General features: G+C 38.9%; 1 protein-coding gene across 3 annotated transcripts; it reads right to left on the bottom strand.

Moving 5' to 3' along the window:
- On the bottom strand, window positions 1-21,080 carry Lnpk (zinc-ribbon metal-binding protein lunapark). Of its 3 annotated transcripts, XM_028172973.2 has the most exons (10): window positions 20,953-21,059; window positions 20,742-20,790; window positions 10,381-10,616; window positions 9,794-9,926; window positions 8,726-8,837; window positions 5,956-6,080; window positions 4,895-5,024; window positions 2,855-2,995; window positions 1,493-1,579; window positions 1-315 (listed from the first exon to the last, which is right to left on the bottom strand). In XM_028172973.2, the coding sequence occupies exons 2-10, from the start codon at window positions 20,766-20,768 to the stop codon at window positions 236-238; spliced, it is 1,071 nt and encodes a 356-aa protein (XP_028028774.2). In that variant the 5' UTR covers window positions 20,769-20,790; window positions 20,953-21,059; the 3' UTR covers window positions 1-235. The 3 variants fall into 3 exon arrangements, with proteins under 3 accessions (XP_028028774.2, XP_089591693.1, XP_028028775.2); XM_089735567.1 differs by having other exon boundaries at window positions 20,742-21,080; XM_028172974.2 differs by having other exon boundaries at window positions 8,750-8,837; window positions 20,742-21,060.
- Between the last annotated feature and the right edge of the window lie 1,057 nt (window positions 21,081-22,137).

The following is a 22,137-nucleotide window of genomic DNA, read 5'->3' as shown; positions in this document are numbered from 1 at the left end:
TTAAACCTCGTATATATTTATTAATTACATTAAATAACTACAACGAACAGGAGGATGAATTTACAACAATATTAACGAGTAAAATCTTGATACTTTACTTGATATTCTTCTACAAAAAAAATACAGAAAGGATCAAGACTAAAGTCGTTGTTAATCTTCTATCTAATGTAAACTCACACAAGACAGGGACAAACGTAGAATAAATATGAGAATAGTCTTGATACTTTAATTAGATTCAGTCTTCTTTTTTTTCTTCGTCGGATTTCAGGTCCGCCTCAACCGGGGAGGGGGGACGATCCGACTCGCTCATCGATTCTGGAAATTAAGTATTATTCTATTTATTCACAATTGTGCCTAAATAATAACCTAATAAATAATTAGATGCAAACAGTTAATTTTAATTCCTTTAAATTGGCTGAAAAGTTTATAGATCACTTGATACTGGGCACCTTGAGATATAAGATTTTGAACCGAGACCTCAAACGATAGGGTCTAAAATAGATAATACAGGGAACTAATATATAGATCATTAAAATTTAGTCACTGTTACTGTCTAACTGTAGACGATGCAAGTTTTTTTTTTCTTTTTCCTATCTTATCACTGGTAGCCTAAGGGGCTATTCCAACTTCGCGCGGACGGGTAGGTGAGCTCACGGGCTCAACCTGAGAGAATTTGCTAACACTAACTAGCCCTAGCAAGAGTGGTGCTTTGCTGAATCTACCAACGGATCGGAAACGCGACCCACATGTAATCACAGTTTTATAGTCTTAATTTGTTCCCGACAATTCGACGTGTTGCCAGCGTCATGATCAGACGTCGACTGGAGACTGCGGGTAGGATGTCCGAAATATAAAATCTGTCTACCCGCTTTCAGGAACGTTTTCCACTCGTCTCGACAATATACACTGAAGTCGACCAAAGACTAACTTATATTTGTAAAATAACTGTTTTCATACATTTTTATAACTAGATGTCGAAACGCCAACCTGTGTTTTTAAATATCACTACAGTCACTGATTCGCTGTTCCTATAGTAAATATAACATACAACGGTCGAATCTTTTTTATTTATTTATTGCATAGGTTGGTGGACGAGCTCACAGCCCACCTAGTATTAAGTGGTTACCGGGGCCCATAGGCCTCCAAAACGTAAATACCGACACCCACCTTGAGATATGAGTTCTAAGGTCTCAGTATAGTTACAACGACTGCGGCACTCTTCAAGCCGAAACGCATTACTGCTTCACAGAAATAGGTAGGGTGGTGGTACCTATCCGTGCGGAATCACAAGACATCCTACCACTAGTAAAAGCTTCTATAGTTAAACTGTTACTTACTTAGTATGTTTTAGCCTCAAATGACGTCATACCCCACGAAATGCATTAGGGATGAGGGCTACCGGCTCTCTGTTGCCTAACTCAACAATAGAAATACGCAGGACGACCAATCGCGAGTGCTCATGATGGAAATTTAGGTACGCAATTATACTCACTCTCAAAGTTATTACAATGATTTCCTCCATTCTTCTCGTCTTCGCTTTCACTTCCCGAACTGGCTACCGAAGAATCGTCACTTCCGCCTGTCGTACAGAAAGAAATCATTTTATATTTCATAATTCTATGTAAGTTTAATTAGTTGCGATGCGCACCATCTGTCGTTCGAGGACAGTACCATGACAAAACTAAACAACACTTGAATTCGTTCGATAAACGTTGGGCGGATCGTATACAGTAGACATACGAAAAGATAATATATATAATTTTTTTTTATGAAGGAAAGATTACTGGTGGTCCAGAGGTATTTCCAGTTGCGTCAGTACAAGTAGGCGGACGAAGTCTCAATCAGGAGGGGGTACATATCTGAAGTCGTCGTGGCCTAAAGGATAAGACGTCCGTTGCATTCGTATCTAGCGATGCAACGGTGTTCGAATCCCGCAGGCGGGTACCAATTTTTCCAATGAAATACGTACTGAACAAACACTCACGATTGACTTCCAAGGCGAAGCAATAATATCGTGTAATAAAAATCAAACCCGGAAAATTATAATTTGCGTAATTACTGGTGGTAGGACCTCTTGTGAGTCCGCACGAGTAGGTACCACCACCCTGCCTATTTCTGCCGTGAAGCAGTATTGCGTTTCGGTTTGACTAGAGCAGCCGTTGTAGCTATACTGAGACCTTAGAACTTATATCTCAAGGTGGGTGGCGCATTTACGTTGTAGATGTTTATGGGCTCTAGTAACCGCTTAACAACCAGGTGGGCTGTGAGCTCATCCAATCATCTAAGCCAGGGGGTTCCCAAACTTATTTTGTCTACTGCCCACTTTGAGAATAAATTATTTTTTAGAGACCCCATTTTTTCACCTATTTGAAAACCAATATAGCGAGAGCTCAGTTGGTGTCCTCCTAGATGAAATTACAAATCGTCTCCCAAGCCTCTACACAGCGCCCCCATTTTTTTCGTGGATATGTTACCGCCCCCCTTTAAACCTGCAGCTCCCATAAGGGGGCGTTATCGCTCACTTTGGGAAAGGCAGATCTAAACAATCTATATACATAAAAATGAATTGCTGTTCGTTAGTCTCGCTAAAACTCGAGAACGGCTGGACCGATTTGGCTAATTTTGGTCTTGAATTATTCGTGGAAGTCCAGAGAAGGTTTAAAAGGTAGATAAATATGAAAATGCTCAAAAGGTGAAATTTTGTTTTTCTTTTGATGTGTCCCTCGTCGGACGCGAATTCCTTTTGTTTGTTTTAAGTCTATTTTATACAAAAGTATTAGGTCTTTTATTTATCGATTGAGGCACTACGAAGTCTGCCGGGTCGGCTAGTAAGAAATAAATTAATTGAACTGACCGTGCATCCGCCTTACGGCCGGCGGCAGCGCCTTCGGGCTCAGCAGCGGCGCGGCCGGCCTCTGCTTCCGCGCCGGGTTGAGACGCCCGCAGTACGCGCACACGTACGACACGTACTCGTACTCTTCGGCCATCGCCATGCCTGACACGGGTAGATACAGAGCTTCTCAGTAGGTACTGTTGCCGAGTACACAGCAATAACGACCGATTCGCGTGTACATAGCGCACCTTTACAATTATATACATCCAATCCAAGAAAGGTGTTTTTTAGCCGACTTAAAAAAAGATGGAGGTTCTCAAATTTTTTTATTTATTGCTTAGATGGATGGACGAGCTCACAGCCCACTTGGTGTTAAGTGGTTACTGGAGCCCATAGACATCTACAACGTAAATGCGCCACCCATCTTAAGATATAAGTTCTAAGATCTCAGTATAGTTACAACAATAGTTACTGCCCCACCCTTCAAACCGAAACGCATTATTGCTTCACGGCAGAAATAGGCGGAGCGGTGGTACCTACCCGTGCGGACTCACAAGAGGTCCTACCACCAGTAAAATCGACTGTATGTTTTGTTTTTTTTATGTTTGTTACTTCATAACTGTTGATAGGGTGAACTTTTGATTAGAGGGAGGGGACGGAGTGAAAGAAACCGATTTTTTTTCCTACCTAAGCTGAGAGCCTTGAGAGGCTATATCAGCGTAGCCTTAACTAGTAGGTGAGCTCACGGGGCTCAAATCTGACGACGTTGCTAACACTGGTCCTAGCAAGAGCCGTGCTTCGCAGAATCTACCACCGGATCGGAAACGCGACCCACTGAGAAGATCCGGCGAGAAGCTCAGTGGGCTGTGTCTGTGAGTAGTAGGTACTGTTGCCGGCTACACAGCACTAACAACCGATTCGCGTGTACATAGCGCATATATAGACCCAACCCAACAAATGTGTTTTTAACCAACTTCAAAAAAGGAGGTTCTCAATTCGACTGTATGTATTTTTTTGTTACCTCATAACTTTTGACTGGGTGAATCGATTTTAATGATTCTTTTTTTATTAGAAAGCTGACGCTTCCCGTGTGGTCCCATTTTAATTTAGTCCAGTTATTTTTTTATTATTATTTTTTGTTATATACGGCCACCTGATGGTTAGTGGTTACCGTCGCCCATGGACTTCAGCAATGCCAGGGGCAGAGCCAAGCCGCTGCCTACCGTCAAATATATCATAAATCGTATCATATGTCGCACCTTTGGAATTATATAGAACCAATCAAAAAAATGTGTTCTTGGAAAACATCGACATAAAGATTTCAAACCGAAAAGTCGTAGTGAAAGAGACCTATAGATAAGTTTGTCCCTGTCTAAGCTACTTTTGTTCATTTCAATATTAACAGTCGCTGCAAGCGGTCGTCTAGGTCAATTTTTTAATTAAAGTCGATATCCAAAAATTTCGATATGAGTCTCTATAACTCTAAAGGTGCAGTATATCGAAATGTGAAAGGAAAATTTGTTTTAAACGACATTCCACTTAATACGCGAAATTTATCTTTATAATCAAAAGTTCGTTTTATTTGGTATCGGCATCAACAGTTCGATGTTTACAATTGAACTTCAATTAAAGGACACGGGCCATTTTCGGCCCAGCTACTCGTGCTCTCAAGGATATTAATGAAATATCTATAGAATATAAATAATGGCTTAAAAAAACTAACAAAATAGGTACCCTTTTATAGAAAATCCAACTAAAAAATAGAAAATAAATTTTAATAAATATGAATTCAAAATTGTGTAAGAAAAAAATGGTTTTATTGTAAAAAAAAGCGTGGGGTGCTTTTCAGGATATTATCAAAATAACCCTTCTACTCATATCTGTTCATAAAATATTTATAACTACTGATACCATTTGGGTGCCCAAATCATTTTTTCTTACACTATTTTTAATTCAAATTTATTAAAATTTGATTGTCTATTTGGATTTTCTATAAAAGCGTATTTTGTTAGTTTTTTTTAAACTATAATATTATTTATTTAATTTTCAATGTCATCTTACCGTTGTGCGAGAAGCACTCCCTGCATATTAGCGCCATCCGATGATTGGGCCCGTCCTTGAGAAGATAGTCCACCACTTTGTCGAGAGCAGACCGGTCCTTGTCGAGCAGTGACCTGGGCAACTGGTCCGACTGGGGAATACGAGGCACTAATTTATCATCATCATCATCATCATCATCGTCATCGTCATCGCCATCATCATCATCTCAGCCTGTCTACTGACCACTGCTGAACATAGGCCTCTCCGACTGATGTCCAGTGCGGCCGGTCCGTTCCCACCTGCATCCAACGTGACCCAGCGATTTTCACCAGGTCGTCGCTCCATCTGGTAGGTGGTCGTCCCACACTGCGTTTGCCAATACATGGTCTCCACTCGAGGATCTTTCCGCCCCATCGGCCGTCCGACCCGGCCGCCGTCCGGCGCTATGTGACCTGCCCACTGCCACTTCAGCTTGCTATGTCAGAAACTTTGGTTCCTCTACGGGTCTCTTCATTTCTTATTCGATCTCGTAGAGAAATACCAAGCATAGCCCTCTCCGTAGCTCATGCAATTTAATATATTAGTACTTAATATATACTAGCTGACCCGGCAGACTTCGTAGTGCCTCAATCGATAAATAAAAGACCTAAGCTTTTGTATAAAGAAACTTTAAAAAAAAACAAAAGGAATCCTTCCGACGGGGGACACATCAAAGGAAAAACAAAATTGTTATTTAATTCCGAGCATTTTCATGTTTATCTACCTTTTAAACCCTCTCTGGACTTCCACAAATAATTCAAGACGAAAATTAGCCAAATCGGTCCAGCCGTTCTCGAGTTTTAGCGAGACTAACGAACAGCAATTCATTTTTATATATATAGATTAAGATAGATTATCACTTATTATAATTAACTATTCGAACACTGATATAGTTGCATCGCTCGATGTGAGTAAGCTGGGCGTCTTGTCCTTTAGGCCACGACGACTTCAATCACTGAATCGAGACTTGACCTCCCAAGTCCCCAAGAGGGATGTTCCAAAGTTGGCCAGATTTTTCTAGAGAAAACGAGCATCTAACTTACTCTAAGACGCGGTCCTTTGTACAGAGCGTTCGGCGTGTTGTTTATAGCCAACATGTTCATTTTGTTCGGTATCGGTGTCGAAGTCTGCAATGCTAGTTGTCTCTGTCTCAACTGTCCCGGTGTTGCTGGAAACAGACACTGTTCGATATTCAAATGCTCAAATATTGCCAACGTCTTTTGAATGATACGACTTTAGGGGTGAATAAAATGGGACCTTTTGCACCCCAAATGCTACGAGCGTGCAGATCTAGCTGGTAGTGACCTGATATTGTCATGTAAGGTCATGTAACATAAAAAAAATTTGATCAGAGGGATTAATTTTAAACAGCTTGTCAGACCGATAGATATAAAAGAGTTCCTGAAGCGATAATCTATATATTAATACGTGAAGCAAAAACTTTGTATCCCTTTTTAACGAAAATTGCGCAGAGGGGTATGAAATTTCCCATACTTAAAGAGAATATAGAGAAGGAGTGCAGAATGATAATATTTTTTTACAATAATGCATTAATAATACATTAAATCAATAAAAAAAAACATTACACACACTACCATGAATTTGACACACACATATCTTTGTTTATTGTCAAAGTTTTGTTGTTGCTTAAAGTCTGTGGTCAAATTCGGTAGAATCTGGCGCCAAGTTCCGTTCAAAAATCCCGTTGTAAACGGAGCGCCAGACTACCGACTGTGCTTACTGTAAGCAGAACGGTTTTTTGAGGTTGCGAAATTTTATTTAGTTCTACGGTACTTCTGGTTCCTAAATTGTATATTTATCAACCACTCACAACTTTATTTTAATGATATCAACTTAGGTTATATAGGTTAATATTGTTTAACTTTAATATTATTTGTCTATAGTGTGGTCTTAGGGTTATCTGTGAATAAAGAAGTTTAATAGTATTTGACAATAGAACCTTAATAATGTTCAAACTTATAATTTCAATCAATTATAGTCAAATTTCGACTACTTTTTTTTTATTGCTTAGATGGATGGACGAGCTCACAGCCCACCTGGTATTAAGTGGTTACTGGAGCCCATAGACATCTACAACGTAAATGCGCCACCCACCTTGAGATATGGATCTAAGGTCTCAGTATAGTTACAACGTCTACCCCCACCCTTTGAACCGAAACGCATTACTGCTTCACGACGGAAATAGGCGGGGTGGTGGTACCTACCCGGCGGGGCCACTAGTAATACATAATGACCAAACATAAATATTTGCGGTAACGTTATTCGACATTTCGTGAGCCGGAAATGTAAAGTGTACAAATCGTTTGACCTGCCTCGCTCACGTTTGCTACACTTTATGCTCTGTTTGCATTCCATTGCGGCGTTTAAACAAAACTTTTACACTGATTAAGGAATAGTAGATTTAATGTGTTTTTTGTTATGCGTCTTTAAACTACGAAAAAAAAACCACACACATACTAGAACATTACGATACACAGTGAAAAGATGACGATCAAACGATGACGCGGGAACACGAAAGTCGGATGTGGCAATTCTCAAAACTGTACATACAGGTAGTTTTCCAATTACAGCACAAGAGCGCATTATGCGGCATAATGCTCAACGTTGAATGTTCCAACTACAGCAACGCTTTGCACAATCGAGCACTCTCAGAAGTACTGCTCTAGCGTGATACTCGCAATCGATACCGACTCAGTGACAGAAAATTGACAAGTGTTTTTTTCTTTAAGTTGGCATTGATCGAAATTTTGTTTATATTATCGTTAGTAATATTATTTCATGTTGAAAAAAATTGTAAGGCTTTCGTTTCATTGTAGTTTCTTAGTCAATCAATGCTAATTAAAGCTGTGCTAACTTAGCGCACTCTGCTGATGCATTTGAAAACAAATTCACGTTCCAATTAAGCTTCAGCATAATTCGGCATTGTGCGTCACTGAGTCGCATTATGCTCTGTAATTGGAAAACTACCACAGTCTTCGCGGTAAATTCTAAACTAAACAATAAGCACGCCAATCGGTCGTCACGTTTGAATCCATCGACACATGACATCACACACACATCGATTACAAAAATCTAAGCCAAGATACACGCAAGCAAGTACCTTTTTTCGAACGTTCCCGAACTTTAGGAAAAGGGGCGACAAAATAATATTCTATGAGCACGGAAACAAAAGTAAGGCCTATTGTGCGCGCTGAACTAGTTGGCCGCGCCTTAGGTATGTGAACGATGGGACGGAGAGGTGGGGGCGCTTGCTGTCATTACTGATATGAGATTTGATAGTCTCTCTCTCTCTTCGATCGGTCCCTCACTGCTGAGGATCGTGACTCCGTCCGATTCCGTCAACCAGCTGTCTCCATCGATCCCGTTCTGTAGCTTGATGAGGTGCGTCGCTGACAGGTACCGACCATCGTTTGAGACCTCTACCCCTAGACCTTTTTCCCTCTATTTTACCGGTCACCACAAGGCGTTCCAAATTGCTGGTATCCCTGCGTTCAACATGACCAAAATACCGCAATATTCTTTGTAGGCAGGTTATGGATAGACGGTGAGTCTTTTCTATTTTTAACTGCCTGAGAATAGAAATGTAGGTGCGGCGGGCTGTCCATGGTATTCGTAGCATGCCTCAACCCAAAGCGACCGGCTTTACCGAACTTACCGAATCAGGAACAAATATGTGACATACATAAAACTATGAATTGCAAAAGCAAAATGCAACAGAGTATTCAAGTAATTTAATCAAGAAAAATGAACTGTACTAAATGACAATAAGGTCGTATTTACAATGGATTCTACCTGGGGGTGAACTAGGAAGATTACCGGGTACGTTCAGGGTTGGTACGAACGGCTTCAACGATTTCGACTGGTCGTCTGGACTTCCGTATTTGTCAAGGATTTCTTTGGCTACCTGGAAATTTGAAAAAAAAAAACACATTGAAAAAAGATTGTTACTTACCTTAACTATTTCACAACAATATTTTCTTAGTTTATTTTGAGTACGTTTGTCTTTGGTGTATTTTAATTATTTTTTTATTGCTTATATTGGTGAACGAGCTGGTGTTAAGCGGTTACTAGAGCCCATAGACATTTACAACGTAAATGCGCCACCCACCTTGAGATATAAGTTCTACGGTCTCAAGTATAGTTACAACGGGTGCCCCACCCTTCAAACCGAAACGCGTTACTGCTTCACGGCAGAAATAAGCAGGGTGGTGGTACCCACCCACGCGGACTCACAAGAGGTCCTACCACCAGTATAGGCTTAGCTCGCCCCAAGTTTGCGATCACTCAATCTAGTGTAAAGCTATTTGCTAGTTTGCTATTTTTATATACTAGTTCCACGATGGTTCTATTCTACTTCAGATACATTGCGCGAATTATATAAGTATATATAAATTGAGTACTAGTATGAATGTCAGTCTTCAGGCAATGCTATTTCGCGGCCAGATTCCCGTGTGTTATTTGAATACCATTTTTATTTACAATAAATATATTTGAATAGTATCAAACGTACCTTAATATTTTGAAGAGCATTAAAAACAATTTAAACAGAAATAGATTGCCGCTGGTGGTGGTGTCTATGCCATTGATGATTAGAGCTCCAGGTTAAGAAGCCTCCTCATCATTTTTATGAACATCGTCATCTGCTTTTTTGGCCTAACTATGCTGATAGCCTTGAGAGGCTATTTCAGCGTAACCTTAACTAGTAGGTGAGCTCACGGGGCTCAAGCCTGACGACGTTGCTAACACGAACCCTAGCAAGAGCCGTGCTTCGCAGAATCTACCACCGGATCGGAAACGCGACCCACTGAGAAGATCCGGCGAGAAACTCAGTGGGCTCGTCATCAGCATCTATCTCCTTACCTTATATGTCTCTGTGTTCATCACCTCTTCCAATATCTTTTTTTTATCCTCCCTCATTTTGCTTAACTTCATCCTGTTCTTGTTTATCATCCAATTATAATACCAGGATATTGATGACCGTAAGAATATCACACTGAAAAAAGAATACAATTATTCTTCATTAAATATCTCCGACCAAGATACTATTAGACATTCCAAGCACTGGTGGTAGGACCTCTTGTGAGTCCGCACTGGTAGGTACCACCTCCCTGCCTAAATTCAGCCGTGAAGCAGTAATACGTTTCGGTTTGAAGGGTGGGGCAGCCGTTGTAACTCTACTGAGACCTTAGAACTTATATCTCAAGGTGCGTGGCGCATTTACGTTGTAGATGTCTATGGGCTCCAGTAACTACTTAACACCAGGTGGGCTGTGAGCTCGTCCACCCATATTAGCAATTAAAAAAAAAGCGATTTCGATCCAGTGGTAAGTTCAAAGATACCAACCCGTGCGGGCCAATGAGACGCCCTAACTGCCTGCACGCTTTAACCAAGAGTGACTCGCAAGGGATTAGCTGACAAACACCTGATTAAATTAACTACATACTCACAGCACGGGCAAAACCAGTAAAGGCGAGGCATACAGCAGCGAATGCAACCAATACTGACTCCTCCCCACGTACATGTAGTAGTAAAGGATGGCAAATAACACGTATAGACCCACTGAATACGCCATAACGTATCCTATAACGCGTTTGTGGGTTTGCTCCTTGTATTGGCCATCTCTTTCTATGCTTTTTATATCGTTTTCTAGTCGTTCGAGTATTTCTGTTGTTGTTTTCTTGCGCTGGAATAAAAGAAAACTTAATGTAAATTCTGGTATGGAACGCGAGCGCTCCAATTAATATTTTTCTTCTTCTCAATCGTGTCACTCTTGAGTGGTCGTGATCGGGTAGTGTGGGAGGGGGCAGACTTGACATGTCTGCACTCATTTAAGGGACCTCTTACTGTAGTTTTAATTTTGTCAGTCCACTAAATAATGCAGGTGTATATAAAAAACCAAACGCCGATGGAGGTAAGTCACATGTGGTCGCGATCCTCAGCAACGAGGGAACGATGTGGAAGAGAGATAGAAGAAACAATGTGTGTGTACAGACTCTAAAAAGGCTGGATCAATTTCGATAAAAAATTCAAGGTATCTTCAGATTAGCCTAGCATATGGATCCTGTGAATTTTGGTAATGATCAAACTCAAACCAAAGATCGGCCAGTACAGCGGACCGGGTTTGACTACATAATCAAGATTGATTGAGGTCCTCTAGACGGCGATTAAAACGGTGCTATATCAGAGAGATTTATTATCTTCGATCAGCACTATTGCTATCGCCAAATGTGAAATATAAATATTACATCAAAATGGACATGCCGTTTTAAAAAACCATAAACACGTACTTCATTTTGCTTATATATAACACTAGCTACTACCCGTCCGCTTCGCTGGGCATTTAAAATTAGCATTATTATTTCTCACCCACACAAAGAACTGGTGTAGGGAGTCCAACACTCATATAAATGTTAGCCTATCCATTAAGTACAGGTATTTTCTACATGGATACCAAGTTTCAAGTCAATCGGATGCATGGTTCAGTAGTTATAACGGAACATCCGTAAAAACCACTGTAGATTTATACATTAGTATAGATTTAACTATGGTCCGGTCGGCGCGTAGTTAAAATAGCCCCTTAGGCTGCCAATACGATAAGTTAGGGAAAAGAACCATTAAAATAAGTAATTTTATCAGTATATTAACGACGGTCCAATTATTAACTTATTCTCAATTCCAAATACATTAAAAACCCGTTCTCCCTATCTACAATAACTGAAATAGCTGAATATTATTTTACGTACCATCTTCAACGGATATCTCACGAAAACCGAGCACCAGAACAATTACTATTGAATCACGAAACACCCAAAATCTGCGATCTCTTATCTCTTGCACTTTTAAAAACAACAAATTCGTTTTCCTATTGCCGTTGACAATTCAAAAGTCAAAAGTCATTCTTCAATTTCAAATCATCTACATAGTGCTTCGAGTTAGGATGACCTAGATATAAATCGGCCGTGAAAACGTATCGGCTATCGTTAGGCGATTTTGGCATCAATTTTTAAACTTTTTGGTACTAGTCCAAATTTGTAGTGTTACTACTAATAAATTGATTGTATAAATCACTGGGTCACGCTGCACTTGATTTATTTATCACAACTAGTTTCGCCTATGATCGAATTCCGAAGGTCGAAAATTAGACCCATTTTTAGGGAAAACGAGTACTTTCATTTTCATGTTCACATGCGTGTTTTTGACGCACATAATCTCCTAAACAATTCTATTGTATATTCCATAACAGCTGTCCCAGTCTTCAAGCCGAATTGTCACTGCTTTACAGCAAATTAAGACTGTAGCACCTTCTACCATACATATAGGATACCAAATCTGTAGTTTTTTATTATCATACCCTTATTAATGATATAATCCATACTAATAACAGGCACTTAATATAGTAATGAATCTAAAAGAACCGCTTCCAGGCGTTTTTAGACAGTAATATCGAAAAATTACCATAGTAGCAATACCATTTGCTGTCCAAGGATTTCTGTGCAGCACGCAATGCAATGAAAATAACTGACAGAATCAACGGTTTCTTGTGACGCTACACTGCAGACTGCCGAAGACCTACCTACGAAATAGATCTACAGTGGTTCTACAGGTCTACAGTAGGTCTACAATGTATTTAAGCCATTTTTTCCTAGCTATTCCGTTTTTGCAACGGAAGTAAAACCGGGGGCCCGAAGGTCTTTCCAGCTTTGGCAGAACTGGTGGGCGAACAGAAAGGCCAGAAGTATGATTTGCTAACAGTTGCTCGACCGCCCCAGAAGGCCTAATAGCTCAAAGACAGCTGCTTTGCGCACTAGAGTAGTGATAGCAGCTACGTCCTCTCAGCCCGCCCCCTAAGCTTCACCGATTATGAGTTCAACAAGTATCTCTGTTCTTGTTACTGCTACCAATAGTACCCAACAGTACTGAGATTAGCCCTCGAGGTAGCAATGTCCCCAGGTTAGAGACCCGTGAGCTCAACTACTCGCTCGGCAAATCTAGTATGACCCTTCGAGGTAGCAATGTCCCCAGGTTAGAGACCCGTGAGCTCACCTACTCACTCGGCAAATCTAGTATGACCCCTCGAGGTAGCAATGTACCCGGTTAGAGACCCGCGAGCTCAGTTACTCATTCGACAAATCTAGTATGACCCCTCGAGGTAGCAATGTACCCAGATTAGAGACCCGTGAGTTCACCTACTCGCTCGGCAAATCTAGTATGACCCCTCGAGGTAGCAATGTTCCAAGATTAGAGGCCCGTGAGTTCACCTACTCGCTCGGCAAATCTAGTATTACGCCTCGAGGTAGCAATGTACCCAGATTAGAGACCCGTAAGCTCCGCTACTCGCTAGGCAAATCTAGTATGCCCCCTCGAGGTAGCAATGTACCCAGATTAGAGACCCGCGAGCTCAGCTACTCGCTAGGCAAATCTAGTATGACCCCTCGAAGTCAATAGAATAGTTAAGGATATAATCGCATTTGAATTGATGGATAGACTAGTTATAGCCGTTCTTAAATCGGACCAGACTCACCGAACAGACACTCGGCCATCGTGTATCAAAATAGAAATCTCTTTAAATGCCACCAACCAATCGAAAACGAAATTACGAGCAACGTCATCGAGATTAAACTTTTATAAATAAAAAAACGAAAGCATCTGAATATCTATACCAAAAAATTACTAGACCGTGACTCGGACGTTTCGATTGTAAATTGAACTTTATTTAGCTTTAGTAAAGAACGTTTTTTGATTAAACACTCTCAGAGGATCTCAGACAAACACCACCTGAAAGTGAACGTATTGTGTACGACATTCATACGACTGTTTGAGACTATAGTTCAGCATTTTGATATTTTTTTGTATTGTCTTTACAATGGCTTAGATGAGCAGACAGATAGACACCGGTATCTGTAAACGCGGCACCCAGTATGAAGCCACTAGGGAACATTCAGTTTCAGTAGGTCATCCTAAAAGCACCAATAAAGGTTTTGACAAAATCAAAACGATCTTCCGATAATTATTTTGGCGTAACCTTGATAATTTCGATTTAATATTACGTAATAATTCGAATACCTTTAACAACGACGCATTTAATACTCATACATACATAATATGTGACATGTGTTGGTAGGCAGCGGCTTGGCTCTGCCCCTGGCATTGCTGTAATCCATGCGCGACGGTAACCACTCACCATCAGGTGGGCCGTATGCTCGTCTGCATACAAGGGACATAAAAAAAAAAATACGACATATATTGGCCTGAAATAATGGGTTTTTGGCGGATTGCGAACGAATGAACGTAAAGGAGACTGAAACGATTACATACATTTTTGGGCCCGAATGTAACGTGATGAAACTAATATGAATTAATAGATTCAGATTTATCAGTACCTTGCTGAAAATTATAAAAGTTTTCTCAATCTGAGAGCCGAGTTAATAAAGATTTAGTAAAAGTTAGGTTATGTTACAATCTCTTTAAAAGAGCTGAATAATAACTTATTTAAGCATAAGTAAATGTTTATTGTATCCATTGGATAATCTTTTAAATGACATATTATGAATGAATATCAATGATATATATCAGGTATGGAATATGGAATTGCTATCCAATTCACACAGCGATCCATAATTTCAACAGTATCCAATGCAACAATTTCAAGTCAAACGTGTGAACGATCTTCGGTGTCCAGTGTAGAAGCAATTGTCGTACAAGGCTGGCAGAATTGGAATCCGTAATAATAAAGCAGTGATCGTTGAAAATATAAAAACAGCCCGATAGATACACAGTCAAAATGCGTCGAAGATACAAAACGAGTAGAGCAGAAAAAACCAACAAGCGCCAAAAAATAATTGTTTAATCTATGAACAAACGTCATGTCAGCTTACTGTCAAAGCTGTCATCAAAAATACAATCGATTTTAATCGATTTGAAATCGATAATCATTATACTTTGTTAAGTAATAATAGACTTTTTCTTCATTTATGTATATAATTACAATTAAATCCGGCGTATACCGCACTTGTACACAACAAGTATAAATCGCTCATTTAATTACTTTGCATTAATTACCTAGTGCAATATTTTTCTTTTTATAATCCTGTAATCGATTAATTAAATAGTTCACACCGTTATACCGACAAAAACTAACTTTCTCATTTTTCTCCGGTCCCAGAAAGAGGATTGAGGTGATTTTTTATATTCTTATATAAAAAAATATGACAAATTTTTTAGACTACATTCCAAGTTATTACATTTTTGGCCCACGATTTTCCGTCTCCTTTATAATGCGATAATAAAAAAAAATTGTTTTTCTTACTAACAAATATTTATCTATGAAAAATAAATCATTGCGTCAAATTGCGATAAATATGTTCTCTGATTCGGTTCTATTGTAATACCGGTCACTCACATTCGCACGAATACGCAAACCCGCAAGTGTAGGACGACATTTGCAAATGGTTATGCAAAGTTTTCGCTGCATTCGTGGTTTTCCAAGCTGTGTCGGTTTTTTAACAGACATCAAAGCGCGCGAACCGCGATCCTTCGCGTAGTCTCCTACACATTCGTGTGACCAGTTGCGCCCAGGATTGCGAAGACAACGGATGTTTCGAAAAGAAATCCCATAAAAACAGCATGGCTGTTAATGATGTCTGGGAAAGAATCAAAACTCTTTTCTCTTCAATGTTCTATTGACGAATTAAAAAGGAGGAGAAATTCGTGAGACATTCGTAAACAAGTGTAGTAGGAAGCGCAAACGGATTCGCAATTTGAGTACCGAACCCATTTGCACAGCCGCTAAGTTTGCGAATGAATGTTTGACGGCGCAAATATTCGTACGCATGTGAGTGGCCGGCATAAGCATCACATGAAAAGTCGTTGCGGAAATCGGCATGGAATACCGAATCGTAATCATCTTCACTTCATTTAACCCCTAATGACGTCACATGTAATGAATAGCGTTCGGCAAGGCTTTGCATAATTGTTATTAATTTTTTCATTGGAAATATAGGGTGAATGACCTCGATCATTATCTGGTATTGACTCAATACTATTGAGTATAATGATTGGAGCCGAGACAAAACATTGCAAATACAGCCCAGCTTTACGTAAGGTGTAAATGTAAATTGTATAGTATAACAGGTTTTTGACTGGTAGTAGGACCTCTTGTGAGTTCGCAGGGGTAGGTTTTTTTTTTTTTTTTTTTTTTTTTTATTGCTTAGATGGGTGGACGAGCTCACAGCCCACCTGGTGTTAAGTGGTTACTGGAGCCCATAGACATCCACAACGTAAATGCGCCACCCACCTTGAGATACAAGTTCTAAGGTCTCAAGTATAGTTACAACGGCTGCCCCACCCTTCAAACCGAAACGCATTACTGCTTCACGGCAGAAATAGGCAGGGCGGTGGTACCCACCCGCGCGGACTCACAAGAGGTCCTACCACCAGTAATTACGCAAATTATAATTTTGCGGGTTTCATTTTTATTACACGATGTTATTCCTTCACCGTGGAAGTCAATCGTGAACATTTGTTGAGTACGTATTTCATTAGAAAAATTGGTACCCGCCTGCGGGATTCGAACACCGGTGCATCGCTTCAACACGAATACACCGGACGTCTCATCCGTTAGGCCACGACGACTACAATACCACCACCCTGCCTATTTCTGCCGTGAAGCAGTAATGCGTTTCTGTTTGAAGGGTGGGGCAGCCGTTGTAACTATATTTGAAACCTTAGAACTCATATGGGTGGCTTATCTATGGGCTCCAGTAACCACTTAACACCAGGTGGGCTGTGAGCTCGTCCACACATCTACTCAATAAAAAAAACAAAAACGTATATACAAGTCTTCTAACCAGAACGCATTACTGCTTCCGGATAGATAGATATAAGCAAGACGGATATAAAGTCCGTAACTAACCGTACTCCTTGCTATCCATACGGACAGCAGTAAACTACTACTATTATTATTATTATTATAAACTAAACTATTATTATTATATGTATGGTATTTGCATATATATGTATGTATGTGTGTATGTATATACACCGCGCGATAAGACCGCCAGTTGTAATTTTTTTGCCGACTTCAAAAAAGGTAAAGGTTCTCAATTCGACTGTATGTTTTTTTTATTGTTTGTTACCTTATAACTTTTGACTGGATGAATCGATTTTGATGTTTTTATTTATTTATTAGAAAGCTAACGCTTCCCGTGTAGTCCCATTTCAATTTACTCCAGTTCTGATAATGGTATCCATGAGAAAACCATATAAGTCTTAAATTTGCATTAAGTACGCGCGCGACTAATAGATGAATAACTCAATGACTCAATATCACGCCAACCGATTTCGATGATTATTGTTTTTAGTGTATATTAATTTGTTTTGGAATATCCTTTTTTTTTTCTATTTGAAGTCAGTTTTTGTTATAGCATGTCTATTTACAATTATTTATATTTAATGTTTCGCATTTTTTATTACTCTCTCTCTCTCTCTCTCTCTCTCTCTTTCTAAACTACTTTACAATACAAGTGTTCCTACTATCACTTCGCACCAGGTGAGCCGAGCTGATATTGTCGTCAATGACAAAGCTATAGGTGCTTCGATAATACATACGTCCATACCTTTCGTAACCTTAGATATTACATAGTAGATACGTGTCAATCAAACATGATAGGTACTTGAAATTTAAAAATCTTTATCTATTATTTACACGCAAAACACCAGCTTTACTTTGACAACTGTAGTATTTTTTATCGTACTATAGACGGTAGACGAGCTTGCAACCCACCCGGAGTTAAGTGGTTACATGCGATCATAGTATCGTTGAAGTTGTAGTGTATAAAGGGAGTGTCAAACCTTTTAACCCTAAATGTATAACCGCTTCGATTCCTTTATAAGTCCTTAATTGCGAATCCTTAATATGTTTGGACATATCATCCGTAAAGAAAGCTCATTGGAACGATTAATGGTGTAGACCAGTCTTTCCCAAAGTGGGCGATGACGCCCCCTGTGGACGCTGCAGGCCTAAAGGAGGAGCGGTAAGAAACACAGAAAAAAGCGTATTACAGAGTATTAAGCGGTAGGCAGCGGCTTGGCTCTGCCCTTGGCATTGCTGAAGTCCATGGGCGACGGTAACCATTCACCATCAGGTGGGCCGTATGCTCGTCTGCCTACAAAGGCAATAAAAAAAAATAAAAAAAAGCGGGGGCGTTGTGTAGAGGCTTGGAAGGCGATTTGTAATTTAATCAAGGCGAACTGGGACACCGACTGAGCTCTCAATATAGTGGTTCTTAAGAAGGTGAAAAAATGCAGTAGACAAAATAAGTTTGGGAACCCCTGGTGTAGACAGACGGTCAACGCTCTCGCGGCCGATCACCCACAAGATGGACAGACTTTATTAATAAGTCATCAACAAAGTGTTCCCTTATTGAATGTACACGTACCGCCACCAAGGCATAAAGACAATACATAACCACGACCACTCCGCCTGGAGTATGACAGAGAAGAAGAATAACCGTTTCGCGACAGTAGACTGAATGGCGGTACACCATTACACTCAAAAAACGCCCTACTATCAATACCAGTAATACCGCAGTAACATATTTGTGATTTTCATTTTTATTACACTATGGTATGTCTTCGTCGTGAAAGTCGTTGGGAGCACTTCTTTCAATATGTTATCGTCTATTGCCGTCGTGATTATGATTTGGAAAGTGGCATAGTGATATCACACATTATGAGTAAGTACACTAGTCACCTTTAGTGCGAAGCAGAGGACGCCTCAACCGTTTTAATATTCAGTCTACCACACGATACAAAAGTAAACTATTATTTGTACAATAAAATTAATACATTCTTGGAATTCCTCGGTGGTGCTCTGAAATGTAATCTATTTAAACATTTTAATATGTACAAATGTTAGAACAATACACCTAAGGTCGGCCGGTCATTGTCAGTTACACTGAGTTAATTAGAATACTTTAAAGCTTTTCTGTTGTAATAACAATAACTTTATTAAATTTGAGAGCTGATGACCGCCGCTGGAACTCATGAGTTCTTCATTGAAGAATGCTCACTGGAAGACACAGTATGGGTAATCAGCAATGTAAGCTGACGCCCTGGTGAAGAACCTTGAGAGATCTACGTACAACAGTAGACGTGTTTTAGCTAAGGACATTTAGCATCACATTTTTACATAAGAAGTGTAATTTTCGGAAGGTTCAACAATTTTCATCTATATAGTAAACAGGAGGCTTAACGTGAAGTACCATTATTATTCACTTTCATGTTTTAGTACTAATATCCAGTTTGTCTTTCATGAAATAAATACATTTTTTCGATATTTTCAATTAAATTTTTGTACTGTGTTCTTATACTTTAGAAAAGGGAAATACTAGCTTTTATGTAGTAGGTTTCCTGTATTTACAAATTATGATATTACATCTATGTGTTTAAATGTAATAAACAAATTGAAAAACATGTATTATTTTTTGTTTCTCTATAAAGGAATCACAACATTTTACGGACAAGAGAAGAACAAAATAAATATTTGAATTACAATTAAAATATAACAATCTTACTTCATCACCTAATTGTTACTTTATCTGTTAAAAGTATATCCAATATGAAATTATAAAATTTAAAGATAACAGTCCATGTTTACACATTGAGTAACTATTGACGAAATATTACTTAATGTCCGTGCAAACATGCCCCTTTCTTATTTTCCTCTTTAATAACAGGACAAACAAGTTTCCTAAAATCTTTATCTCCGACTGTCAGGATACTAACTAAATTTTAAAGTTTATACACAATTTAGAAAATTTCCCAAGTTATGATTTTTACGCAATTTTCAACATTGTAACATTTTTAAATGGGTAAAATAAATTATATAATATAATAAAACAAATGAACTGCTCAATTTGTATTTTTTCACAATTCCACTCTTAAGGAACAATTTGAATATGTTGTATTACTGCCTATTTATAAAAACTTTAATAACAAGACATCCTAATAATCTTATATCAATTTTTTATTTATTTATTGCCGTTAATTTTGTACAATATTATAATTAAATTTTTTTTTCACCCTAGTAGGCAGACTGTCACACAACCCACCTGATGGTGAGTGGTTACTGTCACTCATGGACATCAGCAATGCCAGTGGCAGAGCTGAGCAGCTGCGTACCGTAAATCATATAAGCTAACATCTTCTTCTTAATCTAATACAGAGTAGTCAGCTGTCGATGGATAAATAATCTAATATAACATAACATTTCTATAAACTCCATTATTAAACTAGGCAGGCTCTTGTCCCTAGTTTGGTAGACCCCCACTTTTCATTGATTCATGAAAGACAACACAGATATAGCTGATCCGAAGAAAAAACAGTCATAAATATGATTGTTTAGTTGTTTTTATTTTAAGGAAAACATATATATCTGATACAAACTCTCAATCTCATCTCAATTCCCATCAATACCATTGGTCTTAAGTTTATTGGTGGATTCAAATTAACTACAGACAACTCTTACCCAATATATGTGTGGTTAAATTTTAGTTAGTTAATAAGTAAGTAAGTTAACAGAAAGTTAGTATTTTCTAATCAAATAAAAGATCTGTTTTTCTTTTCGTGAATCCTACATATTATTTCTAACATAAAAAAATTGGCGTTTCGCTATCGATTACCTCGTGTATATCGATAACATTAATCCGCATATAGTTCGAAGCGAACTAACATTTGAAATGTAGCCAAATGATAATCAAAATAGTCTTTGGTTTCATCTCCAAAAAATGTTTATCAAACTATTACTTACGCGAAATCTTGAAATTATAAGGCCCATTTTTCTTCTATTTAGTCTGGAACTGTTGAAAACAGTATTAAGATAATTTAATAACTTTCCGGTACTAAATATACTGCTGGCGCACAACTATGGTGACGAATTGATATAAATTGAAATTATAACCTCAACCGATATTAGTTTATATAAAATTAAAAAGTACTCTATTATTTTTAATTTCAATTACATGTCGCCGCTACGTTTCAACTCCGTATCTTTACATCGAAATTTTAATGAACTTCAGAAGTTAAATTCGACGAAAACACCGTTCACTTTCTCTACCTCAACAAGCTACATTTGACATTTGACTTGATTGACGTTTTGATTCAGATTTTGTTGACGGATTCCGATCATGAAGTTTCGGGATGAGTAAAGGTAAATTTATTTAAAGGCTCAAATGCCAATAAGGTGACATAAAAGTTCCTAACACAATAAAAATATTTTTTTTTTTTTTTTTAATTCTTGTCGAGGTTTTTTATAAAGATTATTTAACGGCTACTTGCGATTTTTGATTTTAACGATATTTTATAATCCCAATTTTTTTGTAGGCATTTTTTTGTAGGCAGACGGGCATACGGCCCACCTGATGGTGAGTGGTTATCGTCGCCCATAGACTTCAGCAATGCCAGGGGCAGAGCCAAGCCGCTGCCTACTTTTGAAATATATTCAATATATATTTGTAATGTCATTGTAAGTACATATATATTATAAATAGATATAGATCATACTCAATCATGGCCGCCAATAATGCCAGGTGCACGTCAAGCCGCTATCCACCGCTTAGTACCTATTCTACCAAAACCTCGTTTGAGAAATAACATGACAGCATTCAGGCATTTCAGCGCTGGGGCAAGCACCATGATCGCATCGATGAGCTTATTGACTTTTTGAGTACGAGTAAGCTGAATTAGTTTTTCGTTTGTCATCTAGTAAAATACCATGTGTCTTATTATAATAATATTATAAAGCCAAGGCAGTAAACGACCAATGTGGATGCTTCGAGTGTGCTACTGGTGCTTTTAGTACGGTGTGCTTAGTGCGTGCTTTTTAACTTCTCGATCGCGTAAAAGTTAACTCAAACTTGAAACAGCGCCTCTAGCAGCAAACGTAGATCGAGAAATAAAAAAAACTCACACACACGGAACTATTGTGATAATACGAGGCCCATCTAGAGGCGGTATGATAGGGTCGTGTTATTTTCAAAGTGACGAAGGGTTTCATAACGAAAGGTTATTGGAGGAAGATGATTTTAAGAGAGTTACTGATGGTACCTAGGATGTCTTATGAGTCCGCGTGGGTAGGTATCACCACCCTGCATATTTCTTCCGTGAAGCAGTAATGCGTTTCGGTTTGAAGGGTGGGGCAGCCGTTA

The sequence above is a fragment of the Bombyx mandarina genome, chromosome 02, assembly GCF_030267445.1.
Source record: "Bombyx mandarina strain Sakado chromosome 02, ASM3026744v2".
In the NCBI taxonomy this organism is placed as follows: domain Eukaryota; kingdom Metazoa; phylum Arthropoda; class Insecta; order Lepidoptera; family Bombycidae; genus Bombyx; species Bombyx mandarina.
The sequence above is the reverse complement of the archived record's forward strand: the minus strand, read 5'-3'. Positions and strand labels throughout refer to the sequence as shown.